At 33.7% G+C, this 21,402-nt stretch overlaps 2 protein-coding genes across 3 annotated transcripts in view; one reads left to right on the top strand and one right to left on the bottom strand.

Moving 5' to 3' along the window:
- The window catches only part of CHORDC1 (cysteine and histidine rich domain containing 1), a 29,323-nt gene extending 17,220 nt beyond the window's left edge, over window positions 1–12,103 (top strand). Inside the window, exons 8-11 of the mRNA XM_023209203.3 lie at window positions 774–879; window positions 2,897–3,016; window positions 3,444–3,506; window positions 3,771–12,103. Coding sequence (XP_023064971.1) covers window positions 774–879; window positions 2,897–3,016; window positions 3,444–3,506; window positions 3,771–3,917 — 436 coding nt within the window. The 3' untranslated portion in view covers window positions 3,918–12,103. The remainder of the gene's footprint in view (window positions 1–773; window positions 880–2,896; window positions 3,017–3,443; window positions 3,507–3,770) is intronic.
- Window positions 12,104–13,166: 1,063 nt separating this feature from the next.
- NAALAD2 (N-acetylated alpha-linked acidic dipeptidase 2) overlaps window positions 13,167–21,402 on the bottom strand; it is a 56,458-nt gene continuing 48,222 nt past the window's right edge. For both annotated transcript variants that reach the window (XM_023209201.3, XM_023209202.3), the window contains one exon: window positions 13,167–14,504. In XM_023209201.3, coding sequence (XP_023064969.2) covers window positions 14,315–14,504 — 190 coding nt within the window. In that variant the 3' untranslated portion in view covers window positions 13,167–14,314. The remainder of the gene's footprint in view (window positions 14,505–21,402) is intronic.

Genomic DNA, 21,402 nt, shown 5'->3' with positions numbered 1-21,402 from the left:
TATCCTGTATTTAAAAATGATGCTGTCTATTTGGGGTAAATGTTTTGTTTGAAGGACTGTCCTACATACTGCAGGGCATTTAGAAATTTGGTCCCTGGGGCACTAAGACACCATTATCCCAAGAAGACGCATACTTTTCCACATCCTGCAGTTGAGAGCCTCTCTTCTGTATTATGCTCTAGTTTACAGAAATGCAGCACTATGTAAACATCTTACGCTCTGTTTCCACATTCTTCAGGACTTGAAACCTGAAGTTTTGCCGTGATTTTTGACTTCCTGTTTTTGATTTATCTGAAGTAAACAATAAGTAGTATCTGAAGTAAACAATCCTACTTTGGGATTTGTTGTATAATCATTCATTTTTAATTTGTTTATATTGGTTTATTGAAATAGATTATAAATCTTTGGTCATACAAGTGTTTGGTAGCTTCACAAGGAAAATAGAGTGTCAGCCGTCAGTGAAAAGCTGATTTGGAATAGGTGATGATTTTAATTGACTTTATTCAGGAAGACTAAATGTTTCAGGTATCACTTCTGTAAGTGTCAACTCAGGAACGCCAAGATTACTATAATAAATGGCAACCTGGTTTTAAAATATAGTCTTCCTGATATACTGTGCATTCATTTTTAGCTGTTTAGTAATTTAGACACTTGTAAAATACTAGAGTTGTATACTTACTGACTTCTTAAAAATCAGATTTATCCCTAAAATACTTCTGGATTTAATTGGTTGTGAGATTTTATTTCTGAAGTTTTTCTGTGATAATTTAAAGGATGAAATACTGGAGCTGTTGTAGAAGAAAAACTTCTGATTTTAATACATTCTTAGCCCAAGAGGGCTGTACAAAAGGGAAACACATGTGGACTAAAAAAGATGCTGTAAGTAACGTAACTCTTCCAAAAATAGCACACTGTGTTTATATTCATCTGAGTCATTTTTTAAAGATTTGAAATTATTCTGTCTTTAGATATTTTTTAAAAAGTTTTCTTTTTTCACCATAGACCTTTAATATGACTACAAAATAAAATGAATATGAATCAAGCTGCCAGTGCACTGCCTTTTGAGCAAAATAGCCATCTGTTTTGATGCAAGCTTGTGGGGTTTTGTGAAATATTTAAGCCTGACAAAATTGAAGCATTTTTGTCTTTTTTAATTAATAAAATTAGCTCCATGGCCTCTTCCTGCTTTTTGTTTTTTAAAAATTACTTTTCTGTGAATTTGGTGATGTTAAAGCATTTAGACCTGATTATTCTTTTGGCCACTTAAAACTTCAATCATTTACAGATGCACAAATCCTCCGTCTAGTGGCCAGACCAGGAGGATTACAGTCTTGCTTCAGTGGAATTCTTCTGAATGCCTCTGTTTGCTAATGGGATATTTATCAAAAAGGGGGGGAAAAGCATCATTTCCTACTTCCTTGGACAGCTTTTTAAAAAGACTTCAGGGCTATGCAAATAATTTCCCAAAACCCCATTAAATTGTAAGAGGATGAGCAACTTTCTGCTCAGTAAGTTTTTGTCTTTTAGCTATTAATGTATTTTATAATGTATTAAATTTTCAAATTAATTTAGAGATTTCAATATTTGAGTATTCTGTAGTTGCTGCCCCTCCCTGCCCTTTTATTTTCTTGAGTCAGAGTCTCACTCTGTTCCTCAGGCTGGAGTGCAGTGCAGGCTCATTGCAACCTCTGCCTCCCAGGTTCAAGCAGTTCTCCTGCCTCAGCCTCCCTAGTAGCTGGGACTGCAGGCACGCACCACCATGCCAGGCTAATTTTTGTATTTTTTATAGAGACGGATTTTCACATCTTGCCTAGGCTGGTCTTGGACTCCTGACCTCGTGATCACCCACCTCGGCCTCCTAAAGTGCTGAGATTATAGGCATGAGCCACTGCACCCGGCCCTAGTTGCTGCTTTTTAATGACACATGGTTGGATATTATGAAAATACCCTGAAGTTATAAAAATTCATCTACCACAAAACTATCAGAAATGTTTTTAAATAAAAAGTGAGGGAATCTGTATTAGTCCAAAAGTTTGAAAATTTAAGTTTGAGAAAGTAAAATACTGTTTTCTCTTATGTTAAGTTTGGAAGTATAATCCTAGATAAAATGATGTAATTTTTCTTGTTTTTTAATGTATGCAAGTTTTAAGTAAGTTAGTAGCTAAGGGCATAAATGTAAGTAACATATATAATTTAAATTTAGTTAATGTAATTTTATCAAAACGAAAATAGTACCGTTTACAAGAGTAGTGTCTCAGAGTTTCCTGAATTATGTAACTAAATTGTTCTCGTTTATGTAACAAATCACCATTTGCCTCTATAAAAAAATACTGGTAGGGCGGTATACTACTGGTATGTAAGGATTATTTTCATAATCAGAAAAATCCAAAAATCATTTGTTCTTTATTAAAATGGGAAGAAAGTAATAACTGGTCAGATTTTTTTTTCCTAGGTTCTGATTTGTAGAAAATAAATAAGGTTTCTCATGCATGAGGTTAAGGTGGTATCTGATTTATCCCAGTAAACAAATGTCTTTCAGTCTTCGAAGAGTGTTTTGATGACAGTACTTAGTAGGTTACACAATGTTAAAATTGGATTAAATTAAGTAGGAGTTCTTAAGTTGTCTTTTTAAATGTGCATCAATATTAATGGTCCTAAAAGAGAAAAACAAAGGGAAGGAGTAAGTGTGTTCTCAAATCATAAAATTTATGAAGAATCTTTGTATCATGATATATTTTGTTGTTTAAGCCTCTTGGAAAATTTAGAATTTTTTTTGTCCTTAAAGATAAGTGCTTAGTTGTGCGTGGTAGTTTTTTTCTCAGTTAGATGGGTCAGATTCCTCTTTTTAAGAAATTATGTGGCACTTTAACTTACAGAGTTTCTCTTATATTTACAGGGGAAAAAAGTTGTTCCATGTAGACATGACTGGCATCAGACTGGAGGTGAAGTTACCATTTCAGTATATGCTAAAAATTCACTTCCAGAACTTAGTCGAGTAGAAGCAAATAGCACATTGGTAAGTACATCTAAAAATTTTGAGTAAAAATTCTTTTCTATACATCAGTCTTTATGTTACTATATTTTAAAGTATTGTTTATATCTCAGCTGATTTGTGGGTAAGATTTTATAATGACTCCCATTAAAAAAAATTAAATCTATGAAACTATTTTAAATGAAGATTTCTGCATAATAGAGTTACTGCTGAACCATTCTGGAGATACTGTAGTAGATTTATCAAGTAATACAGTGCTTAGTTATCCGTGTGAAACTTGAAGCCAATTACTCTTTTTTGTCAGCAGCTTTTCTCATATGAAACAATACAGTATTGGCAGTTTCTTAAAATAGCTTAATTCATTTTTGTCAGTCTTATTTTTATAATCAGTGTTTGATACCATAAATCTTCAGTTTGAATTTGATCAATTAACTGTGTATATCTTTTTCAGTTAAATGTGCACATTGTATTTGAAGGAGAGAAGGAATTTGATCAAAATGTGAAATTATGGGGTGTAAGTATTACAAATTTATAATGATTTTTTTTCTGATAACTTAAGAGATCATTTGTAGAATAAAAGACAGTGCTGTAGTAGACATTGATGCAAAGTATAGATCCATAACTTAACAGTGTATCCTACCAAAAAGTTTAAGTCTAGATATAAAAGAAGCCTTTAGAAGCTTGGATTTGAGATTACTGGCATAAGCAAGTCTGATGTTTTCCTCTGATACTAATAAAACCACCGAAGTTTCCTGTAATTCTCTTTGATATGTTACAGGTGATTGATGTAAAGCGAAGTTATGTAACTATGACTGCAACAAAGATTGAAATCACTATGAGAAAAGCTGAACCAATGCAGTGGGCAAGCCTTGAACTGCCTGCAGCTAAAAAGCAGGAAGAACAAAAAGACGACACAACAGATTGAGTGGGAGATGGGAGGAAGGCTATTAGATATTTCAGAATTCTTAATACTGTGTGAAGTGGTGGCTTGCTGCTGTAATCTTTTGTTTTGTTGTTGTGTTACTGAATGTGGCATTTCAGGGTTAACATTAAGTTCTCAAAAGCCAAAGTCAGTTTGTCTTTTTGTGCCTCTCATCATTCTTTTGTGTTATGTAAGATTGATTGATTATTCATTTCTCCTTACTGGTAGGAACCATAGTTGTGTCCTATACTTGAAGAGGCTGGAAAATAGCCCCTAACCATAATTGCAGTATTTCTTTGTATTTCTCTGTTAAGCAAAGAAATATTAAGGAACATTTTTTTTATGTCTTCGTATTATTCCATAATTAGTAAAGCAAGATGAAATACCAAATTTCAATCAGTTTTTTCATGGATTTGTGTTCTTACAGTACTTGAAAATATTTAAGGAAGACATGAAGCTCTGCAGTTTTTTTCTATGTGGGATGATTACTTTTTTAAGGAGGATTAATTCTGAGGTAGTATAGTAAATAAAGGGGAATATGTGAATTGTTTAACAAATTTAGAGTTTGTTTACAACTACTTGAATTTTTAAATTATGTCAAAACTTACATTACTTGCCAAGCAGTATGATGTAAGAGTATAGGAAATATAAATAAGAATACAGAGATACCAATTTGGTTACAATTCACCATTTTATAAGACTAAGCAATAATCTTAAAAACCTCTTTCCTGAATATTTAAATGTGTTTGTATGGTGTTATGACTGATTGTTACTGATTTAGAGACTAAGCCCTCTTAAAACTTTTAGTTAAATATAAAAAGAAATTATATATACCTTGCCTCCCTGATGGAAAACTATATAAAATTGTAGACTTAAAAGGTTTGTGGAAATACATTAGGATATCAGAAAACTAAATATATGGAGTCGCTTTATGACTATTACATGTTAAATAAAATAGCTTAATTCTTTTGGAGTTTTTTTTTAAGTCATGAAGAGCTTCACAATTCTAGTGATACAGTGTTGATTATATATTGTACTTTATTTATATTAAATATAGGTAACACAGAATTAGATCGTTTGGATACGTTTGAGGCAGTGCAGAGCTCAAGAAGAAAAATTAGGAAATATTCTGAAGGCCAGAACTCTGGAAGAACTTAGAAAGTTTGGGAATAAATTAAACTTATGTAGATTTAAAATTATAGGGGGTTTATTTCCCAGACCCCTTGAATCTTTTCTTTTCCTTGGTATTTATGGAATTCTTACAAAGAAAAATTTGTAGAAGTACTATATTCGTTAAAGCATATATTTCATTCTACTACCAATAGCAAATAACTTAGATGTAGTTAATATAATTGTTAAAAGGTTTAGCTCTGTTACAAATAAAAACAAAAAGATCTGGCAACCAGACTTTCATGACATTACACTACCATGGCAAGAAATCTGGGCAGTAAAAGTTGGACCCACATGGAGTACATAAGCATCTAATACCTTGAGATGTATTTAAAATTTTTCAAGTTATCTTCCATGATTTAGGAACCATTTAGAGACATAAAGTCTTTATGGGTTAGGGGAAAGGTTGATACTTAGTTTGATTAAAAGCAATGATTAATATGCCTTTTTGTTAATACTTCTTTCTGAGGCTGTTTTCCCCTAAACAGTATCTTAATCTTTACATGTAATTGAAATATTATTTAAAGCAGTGAGTTACTGTAACCTCAGATTAGTTGCATTGATCAAAACATTGATTTATACACACACACACACATACACACATGGCTTTTATATTTAGTCTGGTTGCATTAGTGACCATGGTATTTCATTTCTTTCTTCTTAAGGAGCCTTTGAATTTCTTGTCCAGATAAAAATCTGAATGATATTTATCTTAGACTTAAAGGGACACAGTTGTATCATTAGGTAGCATATGTTTTACTCTCAGTTTGTCAAAAAAGTTAATAAAAAATGCTTGTTGATTTGTTTCTCTAGAAATTTGCTTTGTCTTTTTTAGCATTAAAAATAATTACTGTAGCAAAGCAGTCAAAGTTAGGTGTATTATATGTGTACTTGGTGACTAAACATGGGAAACCTAAAATGCTATTTTTCTTTCATAGCACATTTACTAGTATAAAGGAAGTAAGGTCCTAATAAATTGAGCCTTTTTTTAACCTCTTACTTTGACCTAGTTTTAGGTTTACAGAAAAGTTGTAAAAATATAATACAGGAGTTCTTTATATCTTATATTAATCTTAATGTTATAATCTGCGTTATCATAGAACATTTATAAAACTTAAGAAATTAACCTTTGTATAATACTATTAAATAAAGTAGAATATTTTTACCATCTGTTTTTAGTGGAACTCTTCAAGGTCTTAAGACTTGTCCTTTTTGGTAATAATTTAAGCCAGTAATTTATAAACAATTAAGATACGATTAGGAATCAACAAATGTTTATAGGTTGAAGATGTAACTTCTTGGTTTAACTATACTGGCAAAGGACTGTAATGATTTTACTTTATTCTAATTTATATTTTTTACAAGGATTTAATTAAGAATTTTCTTCAGAAAATTATTCAACCATCAAAGTGAAGAGAAACTTTAAAGAGTTCTTGCAAATATTTTAAAGGAACTTTGAGTTATTTCCTCTCTTCAAACTCCCTATTTTTTTTTTAATCAGTTATTCCTCAGCCTGAAAATTTATGTCATGTATATACTCACAGTAAGTAAATTCTTAAAAGCTCATTTATGAGGGCTGGTGTCCCTTTTAGGATATATGAGTATGTACTCTGTAAATTCTTTTTTTTAGCAGTCAGGTACTTTTAAATTATCTATTTGAACATGAACAGGTTTTTTTGTTCCTCTTTTAATTGAAAATTATTTTGATCTGGCATTTGTGTTTGGTATTTACTTTGTTTTTGCCAGTACCATTCTATGGCCTTAGTTTTGAAATGCAAGCTATTAAGTCCAGCTTGTTTTTAGGTTTTGTTAATAGGTTTTTCTATTTCATTTATTTTGATTATTTGATAGATAGGGTTTTGGTGGTGGTGTTCATTATCCCTGACTGCGTCCCTACTGCCCAGGTATCTTAAAACTTAATCTGGTGGTGTTGGATGGCTTGCCTTCTTTAGTTATGTATATGCCTGTGGCTTTATACGTATGGCACTGTCTCTAAAATAACAGGTTATATTATTTAATCAAAAAAGTTAAAATCAAACAATATGCAGAAGAAAATTCGCATAGGTTTTCTTCTGCATATTTGATTTTAACTTTTTAACAGAATTCTTCATTGTGAAGACTATCTTTAAGAACAGTTTTTCTGAAGACCATGTTTTCACTAAAAACTCAATGACGTTTCTTAGTTTTTCCATTTAGTGCACCACCTTTAATGTCCGTTGAAAAGAAATGTAACTTCCAGCCTTAAACATTTTTATGTTGCTTAAAGATTATGTGTCAAAATAATTCAATTTGCCATTCCTTTTTGATTTGGCAGAGACGTTGTTTAAATGTTTAAATTCTTTTTTGAAGCCTTCGCTAATAAAAGTAAGATTAGTGATTGAGTCTGGAAAAGGGAAACCTTCCTGAACTTGAGGCACTTTCCCCTCCTTCATTAAAGAGGTTAGATTGGTGTATTAATATTTTTTTAACACCCTGATCCTTTTCTTCATTTTGCTTATTTCATTTTCCAGTTTCATATGTATTCAGATTTTATTTTTATGATTAACTTGTTAATCTTCCTTACCACCCTATGAGGTAGATTCTGTTATTCTTATATTACAGATGAGGAAACTGACTTATGACATTGGTTAAGTAGCTTACCCAGAGTTCAAACTAATGTGTTGTGGTATAAAGATTTCAAACTCACGTAGCCTGACTCTGTGTTGTTCCCTGCTCTTAACCACTATTCTGTGCTGCTTTTGTCAGTTGAGTGAATAGGCTTTATATAAAATGGGCATATAGCATGGAAAACTCTTAATGTGTTTGGTAACCAGGAACAAATTTTATGTTGTGTTAAGTTATAAAATTATGTAGTCATTTTGCCTGGATGGTTTTGGATATAATAGCCAATTCATTGCTTGTGATTTGATGACTCTTAGGGTCTCTAGTTTTTCTTAACAGCCTCCAAAGAAGTTTCAGAATCCTTACTGCAAAAAGCACAAAAGTTTTCATTGCCATTTTGATAGTGATATGTAGCTTGTAAATAGTAATTCTTACCTCTGTGTTAGATAAAACATGCAATAAAACAGCATCAAATTTAGCTTTGATAGAAGGGAACGATTAGAGTTGGTGTAGAGGCAGACCAGTTTAAGATGAGGGCATGAAATACAGCAGAAGCAGTAGGAAGAGAAGAGAGAAAGGAATTAGGGTCTAGATGAAAATTTAGGATAATTCCTAGGTTTGGGAATGGAGGGAGAGCTTAAACAAGATAGAGAATATAGACACAGGTTTTGGAGGAAATGATTTTCTCAAGGGACTGCTGAGTCCAAGGAATGTTTACAAATCCTCATGAAGTGTTCCAGGCTATTGGTAAGATACGAGGTTCACAGGCCTTATCTGGCTGTCAGGATTTAGAATCATAATAGGCAGTAATGTAAATTCACTAACTGACTTTGAGGATGCAACATTGATAGCACTCTGAACTTTGAGGGCATCTTGTTTTCATTGAAAAAACTGGTAATCCCTGCTTTGGAGTATACAAGCATAGGAATAAGTAAATCCAATAAAGGAATATTTAGGCTCACCTGCTAAATATTCAGTGTGCCACCCAAACCATCTGTTATGGGTCCCCTTATGAAAACCTTCTTTTTCCAGAATGGGCAAGGAAGGCTGGATGGGCAAAAGGAAAATAAATTTACCACAGACCCTTGATTCTGTTAGTATCAATGATAAAACATGATTGATAAAACTAGGCATGATACATTGTTAAGGTACAGAAAAATGTAGAAATTGTCTGTGTCAAGAAAATCCACAAGTTTTAAATGGTTCTTTAGGCTGACAGTAATAAATGGGATCACTATAATTTTATGTAAAACCTTAAAAGGTTTCCTACTAAAGAAAGCTGAATTCAGTAACAAATTGAGCCCTGACTACTCAGTTCATATTAGAGATCAACTTAGACTATTTTTGATGCCTTAAAGATTGCTTCAAGTCCCCTTTCTACCATACCCCCAGTAAAGCTACTTAAAATCATCTGTAGGAAAGAGCTGAATAATTGGGGGCAGAGATGGAGAACAAATTTAAGGGAACAGAAAGCCATTGGGAAGACAAAGCCAGAAACTGAAGATAATTTTAAAACCTTCAGGGAAAGTAGGTGTCTAATCACAGGACTTAATTCACTTGAACAGAAATTTGTAATTTAGCCATAGGAATTAGGAAGTATTAGTTATAAGAGGTAACTTGAAGCTGTGGATATAACGATAGCTTTTGTTGTTGCGTAATTACAATGTGCCAAACACTTTGCTAAGCGCTTATGATAGCTTTTCTCTTCAGAACATCACCATGATTATTTACAATATAACCTGTATTTTACAGATGGAGAAACATAGGCAAAGGAAAGGTGGATAACTTGCCTCTGGGGTTACATCGATAGCAAATGTTGAAATTTAGTTTAAAAATTAGAAATTGATTCCAAAGTCCTTACACTCTTAAGCATGACACTGAAGATACCTAAGTCACCACACAAAATCCAGAATGTAAACGGCCCTTTGCTTATTATTAGTGCTTATTCCTTTATTTCCTAATACTAGTTAAATAACTAAATTACCATGAGAAGATAATGTGCTTTCAGTTTTCGCAGTAGTCAGTTGAGCCATTGATTTTCTTACTAAGAACCTCTAAAGGTCCAATGGGCAGTTGACAAAAATTAGTGATGATTCTGGAGCTGTAGGACTGAGTCAAAGTAAAAGGCCCATGGCGGTAAATTTGTCCCTTGCAGGCAGTTTGTTCTAAATGCTTGTGCATAGAAATAACCTTAGCCTTATTATCATCTGGACTCTGAGCAATTTTTACATCTTGGTATTCTTAGATGTGGATTATTAAAAGGCCACAAACGAAGGCAGCTAACATAAGACACTGTGGGAGTGAGAGAATTCATTAAAATCAAGTATTAGTGTATTAGGCACACATTCACTCATTTCAATTATGTAAAGCTAGCTGGGTTCTCAGTTTTCGCAAGTTAGGGAAGATATCCTATCACATTACAGGAGAAAGAAAATCTAAAAGTTTTTGAAGTTTTAATGGATTTAACCACTTGTAAAATGTTATAAATTGTAGGACACTTCTCCGAAAGAGATCCTCTAGCATACATGGATGGTCTGCTTTTCATATTTATGATTTAGCAGGAAATTCTGAGTTCATTTGAAGTTAGACTTTTTAGTAGTTTTTCCCCTCCCAATGAATTGTTCTGAGTTGATAGGTGTAAAATGTATAGATTTTATTGAAAATAAGATAAAAGTTTGTAAGCATCTTTAATATTATAGCAATTCCATTGCTTAATTATTTTGTTTTATTCAGCACCCAGGTCACTTCCTGTGTGCTGGAGATAATTAAACAGACTGCGCTTCCAAGAAAGGATACAACAAGGAAAATAAGAGGTTGTTAAATAAAAATTATGCCAAAGATAAGCCTGTAGAAAGTTTCTGTGGTGCATATTTGGTAGATTTTTATGGATGGATTTCGTGAAGGATAAATAGTAGAGTCCTGACGGGGAAAAAAAAAGGACAGGTGGCGGCCAAATACAAGAGAGGAGAAGGGAGAAAGAATAGGGTATGAAGAAGCCTGGCGTTGAGAGGTGATACTGGCCTGTTCAGAAAACTTATTTGCCTAGCCCCTAAGCTCTAGTCTCACTCAGCATTGGGTTTGGGGCTCCTCTAGATTCTAGTACATCATGATAGATCATGTAGTAAAAGTCCTGCTGATTTTCCCCAATAAAGTGCTTTAGTCCACACCAAGCCTGATCTTTAGTCCATGCCTAGAATTGGCAAATGCTCCCAGGAAAAAAAAAACAGTTGGTAGTCTCAGCTAGCTAGATAGACTCAAAGACTTTTAGTACATCTAGTGTTAAATGCTTCCACAGCTCTTTGATATCTCTAGTGTATTTTGCATTTGATCCATTTTTTTCCTAGTTACTGAACCTGGGAGCCATTGCCAGTACTACCACATCATTTTGGTAATGGAGGTCCCCATGGAAGGAATTTTTCATAGCACATAGCATGATGACGTTTAGTTAGATACTCTGGCTAGGATTGTATAACTGTGATACAAAGGGGGAAAGGAAGTGAGATGATGTAAAAGGAAGTTTTGCATCATTTACTTGAAAGATACTGTTCTGAATTTAATCACATTGGGGATTGGAAAAAGTAGACGAATAAAAGTTGTTAAAAAGAGAAAAAAGATCAATGAGTTCATAAAGTTAAAAAGCAATTACAAGAAAAAGACAAATCTAATACAGTACCGTAATTATTTCAAAGGTTACTATTTTACCCTAAATTCATTTCTGTACTTTCAAGGATCGATTGATATTTTTGAAATTCTGAACTAAATGGAAATATTAAGATGGCTCATGTGTGCATATATAAATGAGTGTTATTTGTATCCTCAGAATAATAAATTTCAAGGGTATAAAATAGAATTACTATTTGTGAACCGTATTGAATCCCAGAACTCTGTACTTTTTGTCTGTTCAAAATGAAAACAGTAGTTTTTATTATATTATTTTACCCCTTATAAAAGGGAATATACTCTGATGTAAAAAATTTTAGCAATTCAGTACAGAGTACAAGTCACATAAAAGTCTACCACCGAAATGCAAGCACTGTTGATATTTTGTTTGATATTCATATATTTAGTTTTATCAATTTTTTAAACCAGTGTTAAGTCATGGACAACTTACCATATACATGAAAAATGTATATATAATCATTTTATGTTCATTTTTATACTATAATCAACTCTCCATTGATATTTAGCTTGTGACTTTTTTTTACTATTTTTTACTTTGATAAAAAATGCTGTAGTAAACACTGTTGTGTCACATACATTGTCATTCTGTCCAGTTTTCTCTGTAGAAACCAATTTTTAGAATTTCTTGGTTAAAGTATATACATATATTTCACATGCTTTTTGCTTACTAGTTTTTATATTAGACAACTTCTGATTAAACACATTTAGGTTAAATGATTAAAAGTATGGCATAATAATAATTTATGGCTTATTTGATTTTAAAAGTAGGTCTTAAAACAGGCAATATACTATGACAAGCAAAATATTTCCTTGTCATTATTTCCTAAGTATCCTTAAGAGAGATAGTATCTCTCTCAGGACTTGGATCAAGGAATGAGATGAAAGGGGAATAATGATTAGCTGCTTAATTCAGCTGATCTCAAATGCTTAGGGGGAAAAGTTCTTTAAAAAGTCCAAACATATGCCCTATTTAACATGCGATAACACATATTCTATGTTCAATATCCTGAATTGATTATAGTGCATGCCACACAATCACTTGTTCTGTTGCTAACAGATACTGATTAAAAATTATAAAAACAAAATAACTTAAGAATTCAAGGAAAAATTAAATTGCAATGATTGCTATTTTACCCCAAACTCATATTTCAAACCGCCTATGCTGTTTTGGCAGCTCGCATCTATCTTCAGGAAAACTACGGTAGGAAGAACAACCAAGAGATTTCCAAACCTTTGTGCTTTGTCTCCTTTAGAAATGATAGAAGTGGAGGGAACTGATGCCCAGAGATACGTAGTGGTCTACTCAGTTGGGTAGTAGATAGTATGATTCATGGGTCTTAATGCAGTATTTTTTCTACAACACAATGCTTCAAGGCAAAAGTTAAAGTGTTATACTTTGGTAGTGTAGCGTGGTAGTGAAGTTAACTCCCTAGATTTGAGAAAAACTTTTACAAAAGTCTTAATTGTGTATATTTATTTATACTTCATAAATAACACACCTTATTGCCTCTTTAAGCAGAAGGAATGGAACATATTTAAAAGTTACCTTGATGACAGAACCATTGCTATACTTGCAACTTATTGTGGAGGATCAGTGAAATACCTCTAGTAATACTGAGATGTATAGAAAATGCCCCTAAACTGAATGCCCCCACTGTTTTAAGTTAAACTGTATTGTTGGCCTGGGAGCAAGGGTAATAGTTTTTCCTTGTAGTTAAGCTTTGAGCTATCGTTTCTTATTTTAGTTATTATGCCTGCCTATGAAGGCTCTTCTAATTTTTAATTCTTAACTTGTTTTGGTGAAGTAGATGAACCACCAAGTTTATTGAAGCTTTAATCATAGTTTAACATGTAATTGAGTCATTGGGATCTGCATAAAAGTTTGCAGATTCTGACATACATTTACAGGAGTTAGCGTGTGAAGATTTTAGTAGCTGTTTTCATCACCCATCAGACTTATATGTTTATTCAGTAGAGCTGAAATTATTAAATGTATGAATATTACTGGCTTTTTCCTGACCATTCACACGTCATGGTGATTTCACAAGAGAAGGTATATGACTCTGGTTTCCTTGCCAGACTTGTTTTTTGTAATCACATTTATCGAGGCTTAATTCACCTACCAATAAATTATATGTACATTTTAAGTTTACAATTTACCACTGAGATCAAGATACGGAAAATTCTCATCTATTGGAGAAAGTTTCCTCATACTTCTCTGCAGCCATCCTCCCCAACCTGCCACTTGCCCAGGCAATCACTAATCTAATTTCTAACACTACAGATTAGTTTGCCACTTCATCTCAATAGAAGCATACTCTATGTAGCTTTTGTCTGGCTTTTTTCCTTCAACAATGTCTGCCAATACTGCATTTATTGAAAGTTACTTCATTTTTATTGCTGAGTAGTAAGTAGTCTTGTGGATATACCACAGTTTATCCATTCATCTGTTGATGGACATTTGGGTTGTCTACACTTTTAAGTTGCAGTGAACATGCATACAAGTATTGGCTGTGATCATTGTTTTTCCTTCTCTTAAATAAATACCTAGAAGTGGAATTCTGGAGTCCTAAAATAAAAGTATATGTTTAACTTTATAGGAAACTGCCAAACTGTTTTCAAAAGTGGTTTAACCATTTTACATTCCCACACCTGCAATGTCTGAGAATTCACGTTCCTTGCTATCATATAGGGAATTTTCTTTTATTTTTATTTTTTTGCCACACAAGAGTTTTTTATTTCATTAGATTAACACTTTGCTAATATAAAGTTTAAAGACCAAAAAAAAAAAACAAAAAACGCTTTGCAGATGAAAAGACCAAAGCCTATAATCAAAACATGACACGAAAAGATTTTAGAACACCCTGGCTTCGTAAGTTATCAGAAGGGTGAATTTTTATCCTCAGACTTTCAGCAACACCTTTAATGGCTAGCCACTTGAAACCTTCCTATAACACTTCTTTCAGAGTTCCTGCTGCTGCTTGAATTGTAAAAGCTGCAATAGAAATATGTTTCTTTACTTCTTTCCAGGCCAAACGAGAGTCGGCTTTATTTTCAATATCAAAGATAGCATCATAGATTCCAGGAAATGATTCTCCAGCATATTTGTTGTGGCTACTTGGAGCAAATATGATGTGCCTAAAAGGAAGAAAAGGCAAATTGAACTAAAGTGTATACGTACATTTTATATGCTTTTTGTTTAGTCCACATTGTTTCCTTGTGACATTCACTTTTGTTCCTAAAAGAAGAAGATAATTGAATTTGAGATACTTATGCAAATCATAATTTTAAGCCAGGAAAGGAGCTAACAATATGCATTCACTAAGACATATCTCAGAAATCATACACCATGTTGCGAACCCAAAACAGATGGAAGAAGGTAGGTTCTTGTAGGTTGTGCAGAATAATCGTTAAGCGGCCCGTGAGCGTCCACAAACGTGGTGATAACACGTAAGTTTATGGATATTTTTAATAGAAGATTGAGAAAGATAATTTATTTTTGTGTTGCCTTTTAAAAATAGATTAAACAAGAATGACAGTTGTTCCCAATACTTTTTAGACATTAACAAGCAAGTATTTAAAGAAGCCTGTATTTCAAAATGTCACAAATGGCAAGGATAATGAAGTCCATTCCACAAAGGTAAGACAGTTATATGTGGGTTTCCTGCAGACACTCAACTTTTGATCTAGAAAGTTGTATAATTGCTTTTCTACTTCAACATAAGTAGCTCAAGGGATCAAGCTACTTCTTTCCGCAATAAGTATGTAGAATTTTGCTTTCCAGAAAGGAATATATTTTATTAAATACTCACATCAGGAATTAGGTCCAATAGTCACACCCCAGAGCTTATTCTAGAGTAAATCTGTGTGAAGTAATATAGACCTCCATATAAGTCAGTATTAATGATTAATGATAAATCTATAACACTCATTCAGATTTACCAAAGTACATCAGGATTTATTATCTTGCCTTTTAAATCTTAATGTGGCCTCAGATGGATCTTTTTTTTAATTAAAATCAGTATATGTGCCAAGTTGTTAATAAGCATTGCTATCCTGACGGGTATATGAGTCAGGAAATTAGAGATGCAAGTCATAGATATTCCTTAGTATACTTACCTTCTTCTGGAGAATTGTAAAGGAAGAGTATAGAAAAAAAAAAAAAATTGATGTAGGAAGTGAATAACCTTTGAATCACTGATCTGGCATTTAATATCTCAGTGACCTTTGGCAAATTGCCTAAGTTGTCTAAACTTGTCCCAGATGTGTAAAATAATTGAAATAATATAGGCTCTGCATAGAGTAGCATCTGAGCGGGTTGTAGGGTGAGACTGCCTGTTTTTTAAAAATCATAATACTATCAACTATCAGCCTTACGGCTTTGCACTGTTTATTCAACCTCCCTGTGCCTGTTATCTTAAAAATGGTGGTGACAAAAGTACTGTTCTAAAACGATTGTTGTGAGAATCAAATATTGGATGAAAAGCGTAGCTTGACATTTAATAAAGTGTTCAGTAAATATTAGCTGTTATTCTGAAGTTAAATCCTTTCCATCATTTTCTCAGATGAGAAGCAGGCAGCAAGCTAAAAGAAATGATCAGTTGGTAATGCTTAAGCAACTCAAATACACTTTTATGAAATGGTGGACTCAAATAGCTATTCTAGTCCCATGAGAATTCAAACTCTGGTCTAGTTCTCAAGGTTTCAAGTATATGATAATTACCCTCCACAATGAACATTTCTGAATTTTAAAGAGGCATCAAGAACTACTGTAGCAGACTAGAGAATACAGTCAACACCTCATAGTCTTTCTTTTTTCCTCAACCTTTCCCTCAGTACATAGTAAGTATTCACTGATGGGTTATGATAATGCAAATTTTTTTTTTTTTTTTTTTTTTTTGGAGACAGAGCCTTGTTCTGTCAGCCAGGCTGGAGTGCAGTGGCACAATCTCGGCTCACTGCAACCTCCACCTCCCGGGCTCAAGCAGTTCTCCTGCCTCAGCCTCCCAAGTAGCTGGAATTACAGGTGCCTGCCACCACACTTGGCTAAGTTTTGTATTTTTAGTAGAGCCTATGTTGGCCAGGCTGGTCTTGAACTCCTGACCTCAGGTAACCCGCTTGCCTCAGCGTCCCAAAGTGCTGGGATTACAGGCATGAGCCACCATGCCCAGCCACAAATGTTTTTAGAATTTCATAATCAAATGCTTTGCAGGTTTTAAAGACTTATTACAGTATTTCACTTGATGTTTGTAAAAAAGTAAGCTTTATTTATTCCTTTTTAGATTCCATTACAGAGTATGTTCATTTTATATTCCTGCTGTGCAAATTACCACAAACTTAGTGGCTTAAAAAAATTATCTTACAGTTAGTCTGACATAAATCTCACTGAGCTAAAATCAAGGTATGATCAGGGCCGCATTCCTTGCTGGAGGCACTAGAGGAGAATCCTTTTCCTTGCTTTTCTAGCTTCTAGAGGCCTCCCACATTCCTCCACCATCAAAATCCGCAACTGCATTTCAGAATGAGTCTTTCGCAATGGTATCACCCTAACTTTCTCTCCTGCCTGCCTCTTGCAGGAAGACTTTTAAGGACCCTTGTGATTGCATCATTGGGACCACCAGTATAAATTCAGAATACTATCCCTATTTTAATTCAGCTGATTAGTAACTTTAAATTCCATCTGCCACCTTAGTTCCTCTTTGTCATGTAACCTAACATATTCAGAAGTTCTGGGGTTTAGAAAGTAGATATCTTTGGGAGGCCATTGTTGTACTTACCACACAGAGCAATTGATTTATGTGGAAATTTCATTAGGGAGAAAACAACAGCAGTAATAGAATAAAGAAAATGAGCTCGATAGTAGATAAGGAAGGATTCATTACTTACTTGCCTTTGTTGTGATAGTTACGATGTATTACCCACAACTCAAAAATAATTAAGTTTGCAACATTTATCAGGCATGCTGCTATGGTCTGAATGTGTTCATTCCCCAAATTCATATGTTGAAACTTAATTTCCAGTGTGATAGTATTAAGGGATTAGAGCCCTTATAAAAGTGAATGAAGGAAGCTAACTAGCCCTTCTATCTGTTCTGCCAACTGAGGATACCCTGAAAAAAATGCCATATATGGGACAGGTGCTCATCAAACATTGAATTGGCTGACACTGATCTTGTACTTCCCAGCCCCTAGAACTGTGAGGAATAAATTTCTGTTTGTTGTAAATTACCTAGTCTCAGGTATTTTGATACAGCAGCAGGAATGGACTAAGACACATGTTTTGTATTCAATAAACATTTAGTTATACTTCCGAATTTTAAGATGAATGTTTTATATATTTCACATTAACATTTTATTTTAAAATATGTACAGTGTTTTCTGATTTATTCATTACTGAATCTCAACTGTTTAACTTAAAGCTGCCTCCTTAAATATTTTAAGTTCAGTCTGAAGGTTTCGCTGTACATAGTGAACTATAACCTAAATGGAGTTGTCAACAGACTGAGTCTACTCTTGTGCCAGTCACCAAGTTTTGGCCAATTAAAGGGGGTCAATTCAAACTGTTCAAATAAGGTAAATTCTGCACTGTAACCAATCTAGCTGTTTCTGTCACTCATTTCCATTTTCTGTATGTCACTTTCCTTTTTCTGTCTATAACTAACTCTTCATCCATCACATGACTGCACTGGAATCTCTCTGAGTCTGTCATTCTTTGCTAATTAAAATCTGTTAAATATGATTTGGCTAAGGTTTTTCTTTTAACAATACATACATACGTAATGTACATACATCTATACAATGGCTATACATATATACATCAGATTCGTCTAATTTTCTTAGTCTATCAATTCTACATGGTAGAACAATTTTATTACACTACAAATTTGGTAATCTGTCCATTCTTGAGGTTCATGAAATAGCAAAGCTTGAAAATGTCATTGATCCATTATACATACTGAAAACTTTTAGGTTCTATAAGATTTACAAGATCATTTTTAACCTGATCTACATTGCCTGGTGAGGAAAAAATCTTTTTGAAATAAATTCTTTAAGACAAATGAAAAATTCTGGGTATCTGGAATTGCTATTATAGCTACATTTATCTTAGCAGTTATTGGGAAAAGTGTGCATATGCAATATATCATATCAATCCATAAAGTAATCCTTACAAACATTAAGGAAGAACTTATTTACATACTACTGCAGTAGACTAAAACATAATAATATGAATTAGCATTAGAATATAATCTTAACATTGAGCTAATAGTTCAAAATGCATCTTTAAAAATATGGTAGTCTTTGGAGGACAGTTTGGCAGTAACCTAATCAAAATTTAAAATGTGTTTACCCTTTCACCCTGAAATCCCAGGTCCTGATTATAGAGATATTAACAAATGTTCAAATAGGATACAAGGACATCCATACAATGCCAATATTTTTCATAATAGTAAATAATCGTGGAAAAATCTAATCTGAAACTAAGAGATAGATATATATTTGCACAAGAGTCAAATCGTTTCTCTAAAACAAATTTAAAAAGTCTTAGAGCTCCTCCAGGCTGGAGTGCAATGGCATGGTCCTAGCTCCTGTAACATTGAGCTCCTGTGTTCAAGCAGTCCCCCTGCCTTACCCTCCCAAGCAGCTAGGATTGCATGCACCACCACACCAGCTACTTTAAAAAATTTTTTGTAGAAACAGGGTCTCGCTGCGTTACCCAGGCTGGTCTTGAGCTCCCAGCTTCAAGCAATCCTACTGTCTCAGCCTCTCAAAGCACTGGGATTACAAGTGTGAGCCACCTTGCCTAGCCTAAGATATATTCTTACGGAAAAAAAATAAAATTATAAAATAATGTATGGTCCCATACATTACTTATGTAGACATAAACAGTTTACATATTTATACATGTAAATATAAATGAGTATGTAAATTTATATGAATATATGTAAATATAGATGTTTATGTAAATATAAATGTTTATATGTGTGTGTTGTGTACATTTTTATGCAAATATTTGCAATATATAGTATGTAAATGTAATATGTATATATGGATTGGTTCCAGGATCCCCCTTGGATACCAGAATTTAAGGATGCTCAAGTCCCTTATATAAAATGGCTTACTATTTGCATATAACCTATACAAGTCCTCCCAGATACTTTAAATCAGCTCTAGATTGTTTACAGCACCTAATACAATGTAAATGCTATGCAAATAGTTGTTTACTATATTTAGGTAAACAAATAGCCCAAAAAAGGTCTGTAAATCAGTACAAACACAACCATTCATTTTTTTTTCAAATATATTCTATCTGCAGTTGATGAATCCACAGATGTGGAACTCACAGATACAGAGGGCTGACTACATATATAAACATGTATATAAATGCATTAAAATTTACACCAAACTCTTAACATTGAGTTTCTCTGAAGAGAATAACAGAACTGGGTGTAGGGAGTAGGGGGGAATGCTGAAGAAGCACTGGTCCTTTTTATGCTATGTGCTTCTATAGAGCCTGAGTTTTTAAAATAATGACAAAATAGAGATTGTTTTCTTATAAATAAAAAATAAATATATAAAGAGAGACTAATAACGACTGAGAGGACTAACAAACACTGTAGATATTGCTTTTGGCTTCTGTTTGAGTCTTATAAATAACTGATCATTGCTATTTCATTTGTATCAATGAAGAAACAAACATTTGTGTTCTTATTATTTATAAAAATAGCTGCCATTTATTGAGTGCATTCCTCTTGAGCTAAATCTTCTACATGCCTTAAATCTACAGGCCTATTGGGTAAAAGCAATTATAATCTCCACTTAGTAGCTGAGGGATCTGAGGCTTAGAGAAATAATTTTTCCAGGTCACATGAAGTACGTGGCAGAGCTGGGTTCTAAAAGCCTGTGCTTGTAATTATCTAAATGTTAATATTAATCATTAACATTTATAGGAAAGGTAACATATAGACCTTTTTTTGCATATTATTTGATGATAAATAGCTTTGCAAAGTAGCAATTATCATCATCTTTTTATTTTATTTTATTTATTTTTTTTTTTTTTGAGACAGAGTCTCGCTCTGTCGCCTGGGCTGGAGTGCAGTGGCTGGATCTCAGCTCACTGCAAGCTCCGCCTCCCGGGTTCAGGCCATTCTCCTGCCTCAGCCTCCCAAGTAGCTGGGACTACAAGGCGTCCGCCACCTCGCCCGGCTAGTTTTTGTTTTTTGTTTTTGTTTTTTTGTATTTTTTAGTACAGACGGGGTTTCACCGTGTTAGCCAGGATGGTCTCGATCTCCTGATCTCGTGATCCGCCCGTCTCAGCCTCCCAAAGTGCTGGAACTACAGGCTTGAGCCACTGCGCCCGGCCAATTATCATCATCTTAATTCGGATGGGAAAACCCTAGAAGTTACTTGCTCTGTATCACCCATCTGCAAGTGAACTAGAATATAGAAAATACAATATAGAGTTTCTGGCTTTGAATGCTAGGACCTTTATAATTTCCACCAGAGAACCACTGTTTAAGAAGGACCTTGAGAAAATAGAGATCATCCAAAGGGATGCAGCCAAGATACTGAAAGAGAACATGATGTAGAGATACAGAAAGGAAAATAGGATACCGAAGCTTCGTGATTTAACGATGAGTTGTTTTCTGATAAAACCATCATAAACTGAAAATATCACAAGTCAAAAATGCATTTAATATACCTAACCTACCAAAGATCATAGCTTGGCCTTGCCTACCTTAAGTGTGCTCAGAACACTTACATTAGCCTACAGTTGGGCAAAATTAACTCAAAGCCTATTCTATAATGAATTGTTGAATATCATGTAATTTATTGAATACTACGCTGAATATGAAAACCAGAATGGTTTATGGGTACTTGAAGTATGATTTCTACTTAGTGTGTATTGCCTTTGCACCATCATAAAGCTGAAAAATGAAATCTAACCATCGTTGAGAACCATCTCAAAAACCTAAAATATTATATGGAAATAGAGCTAGACTTATTTGACTTTAATAGAACAAGCTCAAAGAGGAAAA

Source organism: Piliocolobus tephrosceles, chromosome 13, assembly GCF_002776525.5.
Source record: "Piliocolobus tephrosceles isolate RC106 chromosome 13, ASM277652v3, whole genome shotgun sequence".
Taxonomy (NCBI): Eukaryota; Metazoa; Chordata; class Mammalia; order Primates; family Cercopithecidae; genus Piliocolobus; species Piliocolobus tephrosceles.
The sequence above is the reverse complement of the archived record's forward strand: the minus strand, read 5'-3'. Positions and strand labels throughout refer to the sequence as shown.